Raw genomic sequence first — 14,623 nt, forward strand, 5'->3', positions numbered from 1 at the left:
TCTAATTAAAAGAAAACAAAATTTTATAAAAACTTAATATATATTTTGTAAATAATTTTTTTAATTTTTATTTTTTATAAATACCAAGGTAATTAATTAAATAAACCTTGAATATTCTAAGTATAATAACTTTTCTAAGTGTTGTAACATAGACAAATTACTACCTTAACTTTATTAAGAATCCAAAATCAATTATTTTCAAAAACTCAATTGTTCTAAAAATAATCGTCTTTAATATAAATCGTGCAATGACCCGCCCATAAACTTAAACAGTTAAAAATAAAATAAAAAATGTTATAGGTATGTTTTCAAATCGCAACCTAACAAAACAATTACAACTTTTTAACCAACTAGACTAATAAAATTGTCGAGTAGACTGGGAACTCTGAACCTGCTCGCACATCCTTTGACATACGTGAGAGCTAGACCCAAGCAGACCAGCCCTTCCCGAGAAGAGCCATTTTATTTTTAATTTAACACCAAATTTGATAAACGCAGAACGTTGTAACAATATATTTTTATATGTGTGTATCGCACAGAAATCTTCCTAGTTTTATATAATAATTAAATATGAGCTAATATGTTTATAAATTTTAAATGAGTTATTTAATTATTTCGAATTTATTGAATTTGCAACATAATTATGATAGTTTACGTATTAAATTTTGATATAAGTGTCACAAATTTTTGTTAAAGAAAAATAAAATTATTTATATTAATGCATTTAAAGAAAAATAAAATTATTTATATTAATGCATTGTTAAGATTGATAAATAAAATTAAAATTTATTTCTTTCACACTTGGTTATAATTTATCTTTCTTTTGTTTACATGTGGATTTTCTAATGTGAGGATGGATTCGGGAATCAGGATATCCTTGTGTTGTCCAAATAATACTTCACCATGATTCCTGTAGTGTCAATTCACTAACTTTCTTCTTGATAATAAAATGTCACCCATTTGAAAGTTTTTCTTAAAAGATTCTACACATCTTTGTTCTTTCCAATATAAAATCAACTACTCTGGTCAATTTTTCATCATAGGACTCAAAGGAATCTGGAATGAAATGTCATAATGAACCATTAGTATCTACTAATGTAACCAACCATCTAGTCCACCATTTTGGTGTGTGTCAACTTATACAATGCAAATAAGACTAAACATTCCAAGATCGCCTCTGTAAAGACTACCCCATACTCTTAAGCAATTTATGTCACAGTTTACTGATGAAAATAACATCTCTATCTAAGATTATTGAAAAATGCAACTCCAGAAGCTTTTATATACTATCTATTGAAGACATGATTCATTTTATAACAAGTAAATTGATGTCATAAATTAAATGTTCTTTTGAAATCATGTTAAGAGACTTCGGATAAAAAGACATGTTTAGAGAAATGGATTGGATGAAAATAACATCTCTATCTGAGATTATTTAATAATGCACCTCCTGAATCCTTTATACACTGTGTTGAGAAAAATGGATTGAATAAAAAAATTGAACACAATAGTTATAGTAACTGTTTCTGTTTACTACACAAATATATGGTAAAAACACATCAAAAATTTTTTTTCCAAAAATCGACTTATGTCAGGGATCTGCTGATAAGGCACCCACTTAAAACAAGAATTTTGAGCAAAAAAATTGGTTTGAAAAATATAGATAAAAATCATTTCACTTTCTTCTTCCTATCCTTCTTGAACTTTGAGTTGTTAAGGGCCAAAGCATTTGCAACGCTCTTACCTTGAAGAAATTTGGTCATTTTGACTACACTTGAAATACCTTTCCTTGCAGATGCCCGATGCTCTGATCTGCGACTCATCATCTTACGATCTAGAGGCCAGTAGGCATATGGCTCTAGTTTTCCCTTTTTTGTCAAGTCCCCACCTGCTTTCTTACTACTGTATACACTTCCGGTATAAGCCCACCCAGATTCAGAAGTTTTCACGCGCTTTTGGCCTTTTCTTGATGAATTGTTCATGGAGACACGACTGCTGCCTGCCAAACTCATTTTATCAAAATCTAGACCATCAGGCATCTCTTCCTTCCTCTTTGGATTACTACGCTCTCCTCCCTCCTCGCGGATAATGATTTTCCCCATAGGGTCAATTTCCATATCTTCATCTGAATCCGCCTTCCTTTTCAGATTATTCGCAGATGATCGAAGGGCTCCTCTTGTCTTTTGACGGTCAAGCAAATCCAACGGTTCGTCTTCCAGATGATCTACAAAATCTTCTGGCAAGTTATTGGCTTTCCGTGTCCTCTTCAACCTGATAATAATCAACCACCATTATGTAAAATGTGACAACTTCCTGTCCAAACATTCTTAAGATATTCTATCTTTCATGATTAGAGTTTAAAAGCTAGGAATTGCTTACCCAACGCTATTCTTTCCTCGAGAAGCCTTGCTCTGATGACTCATAACTGTTGTACCATCTGTGTATTCTGCCTCACTTTCACTTTCATCGTCGCCAGAATCAGAAAATATTTGTGTGTGGTTCCATTTGCTCATCCTGCACAAGATCAGGGACTATGAAAAAAAGCCAAACTGTTTTATGCATTATATAGAAATAAAAATTAGCATAAAATAGATGTCATATAGTTTTTAAAGCCAAGTCGCAAAGGCTTAAAGAAAAAAAAAGCCTTTGGTGATCATGCATTATATAGAAATAAAAATTTGCATAAAATAGATGTCATATAGTTTTTAAAGCCAAGTCGCAAAGGCTTAAAGAAAAACTGAAGAAAAAAAAGCCTCTTGGTGATCACGTGGAGAACACATTATAAGTAGAAAATAAACTATAAACCAAACTCCAAGAATAGCATACAGATTTTAGTTAAAGAGAGACCCCAGACCTTGATGTAGTTGCTTTGGAAAAATGACTCCTAGTCTCTTCGGTCTTTGCAGCATGTTTCTTATCTTTCCGCATCTTAATCTGCTTTTTCACACTAATCATATATACATACATGTGCTATAGTATTTAGTTTCATCCTATGCATCTAAGCAAGTTTCACATACCTTCCGTATGTTAGTGAGAAGTTTCACATGTTCTTCAGGTGTTACAGCCTTGACAGCATCTATACCACATTTCTTGATCAACATTTCAATAAGCAACTTAATCTGCATGCATACATAAAGTAGTTGTTAAAATTTGAATATGAGCAAGAAATAGCAAACCTCAAAACCAATAAAAATATATCCTAGGGCTTGTTTGATGAGGGTTATTTTGATTTAATCCAAATAACTCATAATCCCATCATCAATCAAATCATCAACTAAAACACTTCTTAATTTATATATTATTTTTTAGAAAACTACACTTCTTGTCTTTTCACCTATTCAAGTGGTCTATTGGACAATACAAACAAAAATAAATTATCTCATATCCCTTCAAACATCTATTTTTCAAAAGATCCAGTTTTTGTAAAAAAAATCCTTCCTCAAACAAGCCCTTAGTTTCTTAACATTGTGCCATCTGAAGGAGCACTTTAACTTCTACAAGAATCAAACATGCCACCAATTGCAAATACTCGTAAAATGATGATTCTCAAGTTCAAGAGAAAAATGACACCTTAGCTTTAAAATGGTTTTTGGTGTCATCTTGCCACGCCAAAAGTCCTACAACAATGCTCTTCAAATGCACTTGTAATCCATCAGCTTGTGACTTAGCCACCAGTACCTTCAACAGTCCAAGGTTAGCCTGCACAACCAGAAACAAAAGACAAAAAAATCTTAAATTCTGAACTGAGCATGGAATGAAAGAGAATTAAACAAATATTTTTCTTGAAAGAGATCAACTTTTTCATCAGAATAAAAAGAAACCCAAGATGCGTTCAAACATTACAAGGTGGCGAAAAGAGAACTAAGCAACTTATAACACAGTTAGACTAAAATTATATGCTAATAAAGCATAAAAAGAAAACGGAAACAAACTTTTATCAGTTCTCTGTTCTTTCTCTTCAAGAGAATAAGCGCTGATGGTAGCACGTTATAAGCAGCCGAAAGTAGATCGGAAAATTCATAAGCCAAGCGAGCCAAGCCTTTGATTGCTGCGCTAATCATATGTGGGGTATCACCTTTCAGACCTCCAGCAACCTATTAAGACAATGATAAAGTTGAGCAAAAAGACGCCCAAATATTAACTAAAATAGTTCATTGCAATAGGAATAAACTCACTACCTTGTTAAAAAACTTAAGCAAAGATTCACTTGTCCCACCCTGTTCTTCATCTGCACACGCGTGTCCAATTTGTACAAGCAAATCATAAGCTCTGTTCCTTGTCTTTTTATTTGTCTGCGAGTAAAATATCCACGTACATTATGAGAAACATTCTGAAACCAGAAAAATAATTCACTTCTTTTATCCTAAAATTTTCTCATGGATTTTTTTTAAACATCTAATAGCAATGAATAACCAATACAAACTAAGAGAGAACTGTTAATGAAGTCAGTATACACTGGTAATGGGTAAAATAAGAATAACATAATGTACCATAGTAATTTTAAAAAGTAAAGAACAAAGGGACTAGTCATCAGCAATCGCATGTTTCTACAAGTCTTTAGTAGAATAATGTCACTACCTCTTTCAGTGATAGTACAATTTCAGTAAGGAAAGAGGTGATTATGTTATGTTGTCTCTGTCCTGATTGATCCTGAAGAATAAGTACAATTAGAAACTCTCATTACTACAATTTAACATGCATGAAAACACCACAACATAAAGTTGTAAGCTTGCAATGAAGAAGTATACCTTTAAAACAAACACAACTAGAAAGTACAAGCTATCAATTCGATATCGTTTGGAAGAGCAATGACATGAGGGAAGTACTTCAATCATCAAGTTTAGTAACTCTTCCAGCTTTTGTGATAGAAATCCATCAGAGTTCTGTCCATCAAAATGATAAAAAAACAAATGTGATTCAGATAAAACTGCTATAACAGAACTATTTGCTCAAGGGAAAAAGAGAGAATCGTAATATTTGATTAAAAGGAGGAAACAGGCAGTATCAACCATAAAATGCAACATACAGAAGAGAATGATTGAAAAAGTTACAAAAGATGCTACTAGAACTTTATCAGGTAAAACCACTTGATTAAAGACCCACAACCCAGAAGAAATTATAAGGAAAATTAAATCTGGATATTTTAGTTTTTTTCTAAAGGGGATATTTTAGTTAATAATATTTAATTATCCCATCATTTATACCATGTTAGAACATAAGCAAGAACACATGAAATCCTGGAGGTAACATGACTATCTATAAATCTACAATTCCAAGAAAATAAAGTACATTTCCAATCAAGCTAATGAGAGAATGAAAATACCTTGAGTATAATGGAGAGGGCTTTATAACCCTTCTTTTGGATCAAAACTTCAGGATCCTACAATTATTGAGCACTTGAAGTTTAATGTTTTTAACAAAAAAAAAGGAAAGGGGGAAATTAGATTGACAATAAGTCCCTTCACAAACAGAAAGCATATTCATTAAATGTGTAAACACACCTTTAAAGCAGCTTTGATAACAACAAACAATACATCAATCTCTTTTTGATGTAAACCGGGCAAAAGTGCAACTGCTAAATCTAGTAACTTTGCCCTGCATTTACAGAAAAGAGGAATAAGCATTGACCAGTCAAAACTTACAGTTACAATATACCTAATGTGTGTAACATAAAAGAAATATTGTCATATACAAACGACAGTAACTCGGAGATAAAAAAAGAGTAAAAAATGGAACAAACAAGACAAAATACACAGAAAACTGACATGGGTGAAGCTAACAAGATGAAGAGTAAGGTTCAAAACCTTTTTAGCAAAAGTGCAGATTTTTCCTCATGTGAAGTCTGGAAGTTACTCTTTTGGGAATCCTTTGACACTTTTCCTTCATTAGCCTTTTTGATAACATGCAGCATCCTCTCCATTGTTATTGAAAATACACTCCTCAAAACGACTTTATCTGCTATTGAAGCAATATCGCGGATCACAGCCTGCAAATGGTGCAAGCACATGTAACAAGAGCAACAGCTAAAGGTCCAACAAAAGATTTTCTAAAGTGTGGCATAATCATATTTCATTAACAAGAAACCAATCACTAGTTCATTAATAATTCAAAAATGCAATAGTTGGTTCGAAGGAAATATATAAGCACCTCAAAGCATCCATCTGCATCCTTGGATGGTTTCAAATAAATCTTCCCAAGGACATCTAACAATTTACCAGCAGAGGAACACAACACCTTCAAGTTATTATTTGCGATCTGTGGGGTATAATAAGCAATAGCTTGCTTTTGGGGGATGCTCGCTTCAATATCTGATGCGCCGTTGACTCCCTCGGCAATTTCTTTATTCTGATGGATCAGGATTTGCAAGCTGGCACATATAACTCTATTTATGCTCGTTAGTCTAAGTATCTTGTGTTCTGCATTTGCGCCATGTACCTCATGTTCTTCTGCTTCAGCACAAAGAGAACTGAATAATGATCTCATTAATTCCTCAAAGTTTTTGTCAGTATCCACTGGATAGTTGCAGAATGAAGGTAACAAGGACCACAATGCATAAATGATTCCGTCTACCACATTCGCAGAATAAAGCATCCCTTCTTGCTCAAGCTGGAAATAGAGAGGAAAAGGTTACAGGATGTCAAGACAAAACACAATAATCATTAGGGTGATGATTCCTTGAAATTATGGCTACCTTTAAGTATCTCTGATTAAGAATTTCAACCATTGAAAAAATTGAATCCTTAAAGTAGCCTAATTTGGCCCCAATAATATATTGCTTCAAAATTGGAAAAAGCCAAATATTAGACTCAGAAAAGTCTACAGCTTCAAACTTCAAGGGAACGATAGACAAGAATCTTTCAGGACCCATAGAGGCAACAGCTGATCCAACACATTCATGCAGCTGTCAGGCAAAAGGAATGTCAGTCATTAGCATATCATTGCAAGAAACAAAAGAAGCAAGGTATAAATACATGTTTCTTTAGCTAAAGGATACATGATGAGATAGTACTCAAATTGATGGATATCTTCTATTCAAGACAATGTGATATTGTTTGTATACAGTGCATTATACAATCAATACACTATATGTACTTAAGCCATGCTTATCAATTTATGCTATTACCAAAACTAAGTCTAGAACTAAAATATACATTGATGTGTACCAAAGATATGCCTACCTAGTTTTAACAGCATATTAATTTCTTTTGAAAAGGTAAACTTGCCAATGAATTTCAAATACTCATAGGTAGGCATATCTTTGGTACTCATGTGACATGTATTTCCCTGGTCCTATATCTACCACGGTAAATGCATCTTTGTGTTTACCATCTTTTTCAAAAAAAATAAAAGAAAATTTGTAGCTTTACCAACCAATGAACAAACAGTATCCAACAACTTCCTATACATAGCAATGACTGGATTCTACAAGTGAGACATAAAAAGGGTTTATAAATAATATCTTATCAAGCCACTCAAAATAAGTTTTAATAATCCCAAGATATCCAATTTTTCAAATGACCTAAACAAGTTCTGACACAGAAACACAACTCTTCTTAGAAGAAGGTAGTTAAAATGCATAGAGCTTAATTGACGATCAACTAATATGAGATTTAGAAGTCCCTAATTCAATTCGATGAAACAAAGAACAAGCATTCATCATGAGCCAAAAAGAGGTCAATTGCCATACTTAAAGAAGATATACTTGAGAAAGTGGCAGCAGAGACAGAAGATAAACTAATCACATTACAACATACATCAGATTGAAAAAAAAAAAAAAGAGTGGGAAACAATTCCAGTCACAAACTCTCTGACAAAAATAAATCCATGTCCACTTGACAAGTGAAGGAAAACAAAATACAAAGAAAATATAATAATAATCACAGAAAGCAGTGGATTACCTGTTTCCTGAAAGGGAAGTCTTCATCAGGCAATGTTTGCATGTCTGCTAGACCAATGAGGGTTCCCTTCAATAAATAAAATGAATGTACTCCTGGAATAATTTTAAATGTTTAAACTATAAGTACCAATATAATCCCAAAATTTTAATATATCAATGATGTTTTGCAAATATTAGAACTTAAAACTTATGATAAAAGAGAAATGAGAAGTATGACATTGAGATTGTGAATAAAGAGGGAAGAAAACTCTATTCTTTTGAAAATAGTGGCATGCATTATTGCTTAACAATGGGATGTATCTGCTTGGAAAATAACTTAATATGCGGAAGTTACCAAGTTTATTAAACATTGTTGAAATGACTTGAAACGACAAGTCCCAGACTGCAGCATATCTGTAATCAACTAAGCTCTCAACAATTGCACAAATTTTCTCAATGACAGTCGGTCCAGACTTTCTAACTTGTGCAATTTCGTTTGCCATTATTTGATTGATTCCCTGTTGGATCAAACTTTCATCAATACAGACATTCAGCAAACTCTTAAAGGCTTCTGTAGCGGCATGCAGGGCTTCTTCATGTTCAGAGGCCAATATATCTGCAAACAAGCTCAAAACAACAAGCGAATGATCAACCTGATAGATAGTTGTTGCTGGAAAGGCAAAAGAATTATAATGCAACAGTGGTATTTGATGTCAACCAAACCCTTCTTCAATATGCAAATAAGAAAGGAAAAGAGAAATCATCAAACCTTTCAGAGCATTGAATATTAGTGATAGTTTGTTAGCACAGTTCTTCCCGTGAAGCAAATGGATTTTTCTAACTCCTACATCGAGCAGCCTGGCAGTGAATGTCATGTCATCTGCAGTCATCTCATTCAAAGAGACAGAAGTGGCTAATGAGCATAACAAATCAAGAAACACTTCTGAATTAATGTCTGTGGTTGGGCAGAGACTGAGAGAATTCAGACTAGCTGTTATGCGTCTAGTGACAAGAGGCTGTTTCATCCCCAATAGAGTTCCATACAATTTTAGAACACTAGTGGAGGAGTTCAATGACATTAAAGGAAGGCAATCTTTCAGAGCATCCAAAACATAAAGAACTTCCTGAGCGCCTTTGGGTCCTTCTGAAGCACCTTTACTTGATCCGCCAGCAAGCAGCAGAAACTTCTCAAAGGCGTTTGTAATGCCCTCACTGGCAGGAGCCAGAACTGTCATTCTTTGAAAAGCAAGCAATATATCGCGAAGACACACATGTGACTGCTTCCTTACCTGATAATTAAAAGTATCCCCATTAGGAAACAGGTTGAAATAACATCGTAATCCAAAGATGAAGTCAGGATATTCAAGCTTAAATTAACTAGGAAATTATCCATATAAAAAAAAAACTATCACCTTGAGGTTGCTGTCAGTAGCGTAGCTAAGAAGAGAACCATAAAGCGAAGAGATTTCTGTCCAGGACGATTTATTCAAGACAATCAACAAATGCGAGACACACTTCAACCCAGCAGCAACACCGCCAGGAGTTGCTGATTTCAAGCGAAGGGCACGAATCAATATATTAGACAAATAATAGGCTTTATTCCTGATAATTGGAATAGCTACACGAGGAAGGAGCATGGAAAGAAGGGACAGAAGGGCTTCAAGGACATGAGAAGGGGGTTCGGCCTCTGAAGAGAGGCGGTCAAGGGAAGAGGTTGTAGCACCAAAATAAGCGACGTTTGATAGAGGAATGTTTTGGTCCTTAAGCTCTTGAGACATAGTTCCGGCAAGAGAACAAAGATGATGATGGTGCTCGTGCGTAGAGTTGGTGAATCGAGAGATGATTAACTCACAGAAATCAGATGATTGTCCTTCGGGATAGGAGGCGAAGTCCTCCTGCATATTGCTGTAGTCATCCATGGTGGAAGCGGCGGCGACGGCGGCGGAATGCTGGTAGCGCCGACAGTAGGGTTTAGTCTTTAGGCGGACACCCTTCTAAAACCTCTTTCTCTGGTTGTTAATCACCACCACCTTATTATTATTATTATTGTTTTTTTTTAGTCTTAGTTTTATTGTTTTTATAATATATTTTTTTATCGACATGTCTTCCCTCTCTCCTTCAAGTTTTAATGATTTGAGCATAAAACTCATATTATTTTTCCTTCATTATAGTTCATCTTCTATACACAACTTATTTATTATTCTATAATATAAATTTAAAATATATAATAATTGTATATAATATTTTATAATATATTTTTTTTTAAATGATTCATTATTTTATTTAAATTTAAAAATTAATATTTAAAATATTATCTAATAAAATTTTATAAATATTATTTTTATAACAAAATATATATATATATAAGAATGTTTAAATCTAAATTATTGGAATTTATTAATTTGAATATTTGCTTGAGTAAAAATTAATACTCGTCCTCATATGAGTAAAAATCGTTTAAATAAGAAAATGGATAAAAAGAAATATTTTTTATTTTATTTAATTCTCTAACTAATGAATTAAATATATAATAATTTTAATATAAGAATTAATATAATAAATATTTATTATATATTACAAATAAGAAATGATTAGGTAAGAGAATTTGGTAAGAGAATTTGGTGAGGGAATTAGCATAATCTTATTCGCTGAAAAAATCAAATAATTTCTCTCTTTTTTCTCTTTCCTCCCACTTTTACATTTTACAAATAATGAAGTGATGTCACGTCATTCTCTCACCAAATTCCCTCACCAAATTCCCTCTCTCTATCACTCCTCATTACAAATACATATATTTAAATAAGAGGAGTGATAAGGGAGGAAATTTAAAAATACATATATTTAAATAAGAAAAGTGATAGGGAGAGAGAATTTGAGGGAGAGAATTTGAAAATATATATATTTAAATTAGAGGATTGATAAGAGGAGATAATTTAAGGGAGGGAATGATGTGTCACTACATCTGGTTAGAAAAAAGATAAATGAGAAGAGAGAGAAATTTAATTATTTTTTTCTAATCAATTTGCTGCACATCATTCTATCCCTCAAATTTCATCTCCCAATCATTTCTCTTTAAATAATTAATAATATAAAAAGTTAAATATTTATATAACTTAAATAAAATATATAATCAATTTTAACAATACAAAAATTAATAAATTTAAAGAATAATATAAATATAATTTTAATTATATTATAAATATAATTTTAATTATATTATATTAAAATAATAAATACTTATTATATATTTTAAAAATATAAATACATCTATTTAAATAATGAGAAGGGTATTTTGGAGAGGGAATGATTTGTCACCATATCAAGGAATGTCAATTTTATTAATTTGTAAAATTTTATTTATGTATACAAATTTGTCAAAAAAAAGTGTCAAATTTATTGAACTTAACAATGTTAAAATTCTTTACAGTTGTTCCTATCCTGTCATATCCACGTCATTATATAAATATATTAATTTTATAATCAAAAATTCTTTTCATACTGACCTTATATCTTTAAATAAAAATAATTATTCTTCTCATATTCGCTCCTCACCTGGTTCCACCCTCTTCCATTTCATTCAATTTATCACAAAAAGATCTTTCTAATATTTTTAGTACTGATATATAGTCTCTCCCATTTCATTTAACAAATATTCTTTTAAGAGCATGTCCAGCACACAAGACTTTTGTCCATTTATTTTGTCAAATCATTTTTCCACCTCAATTGAAAGCGGACAGATGTTGTACTTGGGCAAAACACTGCAATTCTTCCGCCCTTTTCTCTAAATAATTAAAAATGTTATTTTTATTTGAGACCCTTAAAATGGGAAAAAATAGAGATATGTATATTATATTATATAATAATTAATAAAGTCAGAGTTCGACATGTCCGGCATAGAGGGCGTTGCCCTCCATTTTACTTTTACACACAACGCGGAAAATTAATAAAAACAATGACCGACCCTTTTACACGTTGTCCGATGCGGACAGAGGTCATGCGTTGCATATGCTCTAAAAGCATCTCCATCGGTGGGTGGAAATTTGATGTGGAGACAAATTGTACCTGGTACATGAATGGAGTATGAGTATAATTGTGGAGAGAGAAATGAGAGGAACAAATATTTACTACCAGTAGTCCCCAAACATGTTGTTTACTTTTTTGATTAAAAATGTAAAATTGTTGCTTTTTAATTTTTTTTAATTGATAAAATGTGGATCTCTTTTATTTGAAAAAAATGACCGTTTCTTTCGTCAATTGAAAATATGACCGTTTTATTACAGTTTTTTTTATACATATGATCAGATTTTTTTTATTTAGATAAAATCTATAAATAGATGCTCACACACTATCTAATTTTATCTCATATTCTCTTCAAAATTGTATTAATGAGTATAGCAAGAGACGAGTTGCACTACATGACAAGAAAATGCATTAACAACTTCGATCGGACTTAATTGAGCATGTTTGGGCGCGTTACCAGAATTAGTAATAAAATATGATTTAGTAGTGTATTTTTTCCTTCATGTATTATTGTGATTTAGTTTAACATTGTATTAATTTTTTCATTTCTTAATTAAAATTTTTTATTTTTCAAAATTTTGTACACAAATTATTGACAATATAATGTCTTAAATTATTTTTAAAAATTATTGATTTTTTAATTTTTTAATATAATTTATAAATATTAGTTTTATTTATTTAAACAAATTAATATAATTAAAAATGAAACAAGATTTATTTGAATTATTGAATTAAAAAAATATTGTATGAATTAGATGATGTGGATGGTGGGACCCTGAAATAGTAACAATTATACCTAAGATGGTAAATAGAGGGTTAGTTCGATGCTACCTATGTAGTGCCTGTATCCATTAAGGCACTGCCATTTGTACAAAGAGAAAATAATCAACAAATAAGGAAGGTGATGCTTCACTTTTATGTATAGGTGTCATTTTATGAGTGGAATACAGGTACTGCCTGTATGGGTAGCATCGAAATAACCGTAAATAGAGGTATAAATTGATAGATATAATTTACTTTTGATGTGACACATATTTATACCTATGTATGGGTATAGGGATAGGGATGCTATAAGATCATCTCAACTCACATACAAACTCAACTTCATTATAGATTTTAGGAAAAAAGCTCACTTAGACGTATGTACTTGTACAACTAGCTCACTTAGACGTATGTACTAATAAAAGGTTATTTAAACATATGTACTATTAAAAATTGGCTCATTTAGCCTCTTTTAATAACCATGGTTAATTTTTATTTTTAAATTTATATATGTATTAATTAAATATTAATATATTTTTTCTCTACTTCCTTTTCATTAATTAAACTATGTAATTTATTTTATTTTTAAATGTTTTATTATTTTAATATTAACTTCTCTTTTATATTTTATCTTTTTTTTTATTAATTTTTATTTCTCATATTTCTTAAATTCTTAAATTTTTAAAAAATTTAACAACATTTTTTTTATGAATTTTATGTTTTACTGTAATATTTTTTGAAAAGTTTTTTCTTATTTAATTTAATATAATAAAAATAAAAAAGGGTTTTTTCTTATTTAGTTTAATATAAATAAAAATGAAATTAATAATTTTATATTTAATTTTTATTCACGACTTATATTAGTAGTAAATGAATTGTTTTATCTAATATTTGATTATTACTCTTTTAGCGTTTGATGAATGAGTTTTTATTATTATTAAATTCTTAATTCTTAATTAATTTATTTTTGTGTTAAAGGATTTTTATTGCTGAAAGAATTTTCATTGTTATATTCAATTATTGAGATAAAATAATTTTAAAATAATTAATAATTAATGTGAATATAAAAAAAAGAAAAAATATAGAGTTAAAATAATTAATGATGAATGTTCGTATATATATAAAATAAAATTTAAATAATCAATCATAAATACTCATATATAAATAATAAAAAATTATAAAAAAAATAAAAATAGAGAGTTCATTTATTAGTAATAAATGAAATAATAAATGAAAAGTAAAGAGAGAGAAAATATATTAATATAAATATATAAATTTAAAAATAAAAGTTAACTATGGTTACTTAAAAAGGCTAAATGAGCCAATTTTTGATAGTACATACGTTTAAATGACTTTTTATTAGTACATACGTTTAAGTGAGCTAGTTGCACAAGTACATACGTCTAAGTGAGCTTTTTTCCTAGATTTTAAGAGAATATCCAGCTCATAAGACCTCTATAAATTTTTTTGTCAAATCAATCTTACACCTCAGATGAAAGATTAAAATGTTAATTTTTATTTTATACTATTTTAATATTTTAAGTATTATAAAATTACATTTTTAAAATTATTATAAAATTACATTTTTAAAAATAATAAAACATGTCAATATAATTAATAGAAAAAGATATTAATTTATTTAAAATATATATTTATTAATTAAATATATAACTAATATTCCTACATTATTAAAGAAAATTATTTGAGAATTTAAATCCTTAAAACTTAAAAACGTATTAATATAATTAATAGAAATATATATTAATTTATTTAAAATATATATATTTATTAATTAAATATATATATAATTAATATTAAATAAATTAAAATATAAAATATTTTTATAATTTAAAATATATTATAATATTAAAAACATTACAATAATAAATTTGAGAATTTAAACCTTTAAAACGTGTTAATATAATTAATAAAAAATATATTAATTTATTTAAAATATATATTTAT

General features: G+C 30.0%; 1 protein-coding gene across 1 annotated transcript; it reads right to left on the bottom strand.

The window, feature by feature from the left end:
- Positions 1–1,468: 1,468 nt before the first annotated feature.
- LOC124941378 (RRP12-like protein) lies at positions 1,469–9,901 on the bottom strand. The gene is made up of 18 exons (XM_047481689.1): positions 9,289–9,901; positions 8,646–9,165; positions 8,232–8,492; positions 7,899–7,990; positions 6,692–6,901; positions 6,148–6,606; positions 5,805–5,986; positions 5,502–5,595; positions 5,324–5,380; positions 4,749–4,883; positions 4,579–4,650; positions 4,179–4,292; positions 3,933–4,094; positions 3,571–3,699; positions 3,018–3,119; positions 2,855–2,934; positions 2,380–2,514; positions 1,469–2,271 (listed from the first exon to the last, which is right to left on the bottom strand). Exons 1-18 carry the CDS (start codon positions 9,793–9,795, stop codon positions 1,671–1,673), a joined length of 3,912 nt encoding a protein of 1,303 aa, XP_047337645.1. The 5' UTR covers positions 9,796–9,901; the 3' UTR covers positions 1,469–1,670.
- Positions 9,902–14,623: the final 4,722 nt, after the last annotated feature.

The sequence above is a fragment of the Impatiens glandulifera genome, chromosome 6 (assembly GCF_907164915.1).
Source record: "Impatiens glandulifera chromosome 6, dImpGla2.1, whole genome shotgun sequence".
NCBI lineage: Eukaryota > Viridiplantae > Streptophyta > Magnoliopsida > Ericales > Balsaminaceae > Impatiens > Impatiens glandulifera.

Bases quoted from the DNA above. Each gene is read 5' to 3' on its own strand.
- LOC124941378 (XM_047481689.1), bottom strand. From the start codon at position 9,795: ATGGATGACTACAGCAATATGCAGGAGGACTTCGCCTCCTATCCCGAA. The intron at 4,095-4,178 runs GTAGTGAGTTTA...TTGTCTTAATAG, and splicing joins TGCTTAAGTTTTTTAACAAG to GTTGCTGGAGGTCTGAAAGG. The intron at 3,700-3,932 runs GTTTGTTTCCGT...CTGGTTGTGCAG, and splicing joins AGAACAGAGAACTGATAAAA to GCTAACCTTGGACTGTTGAA.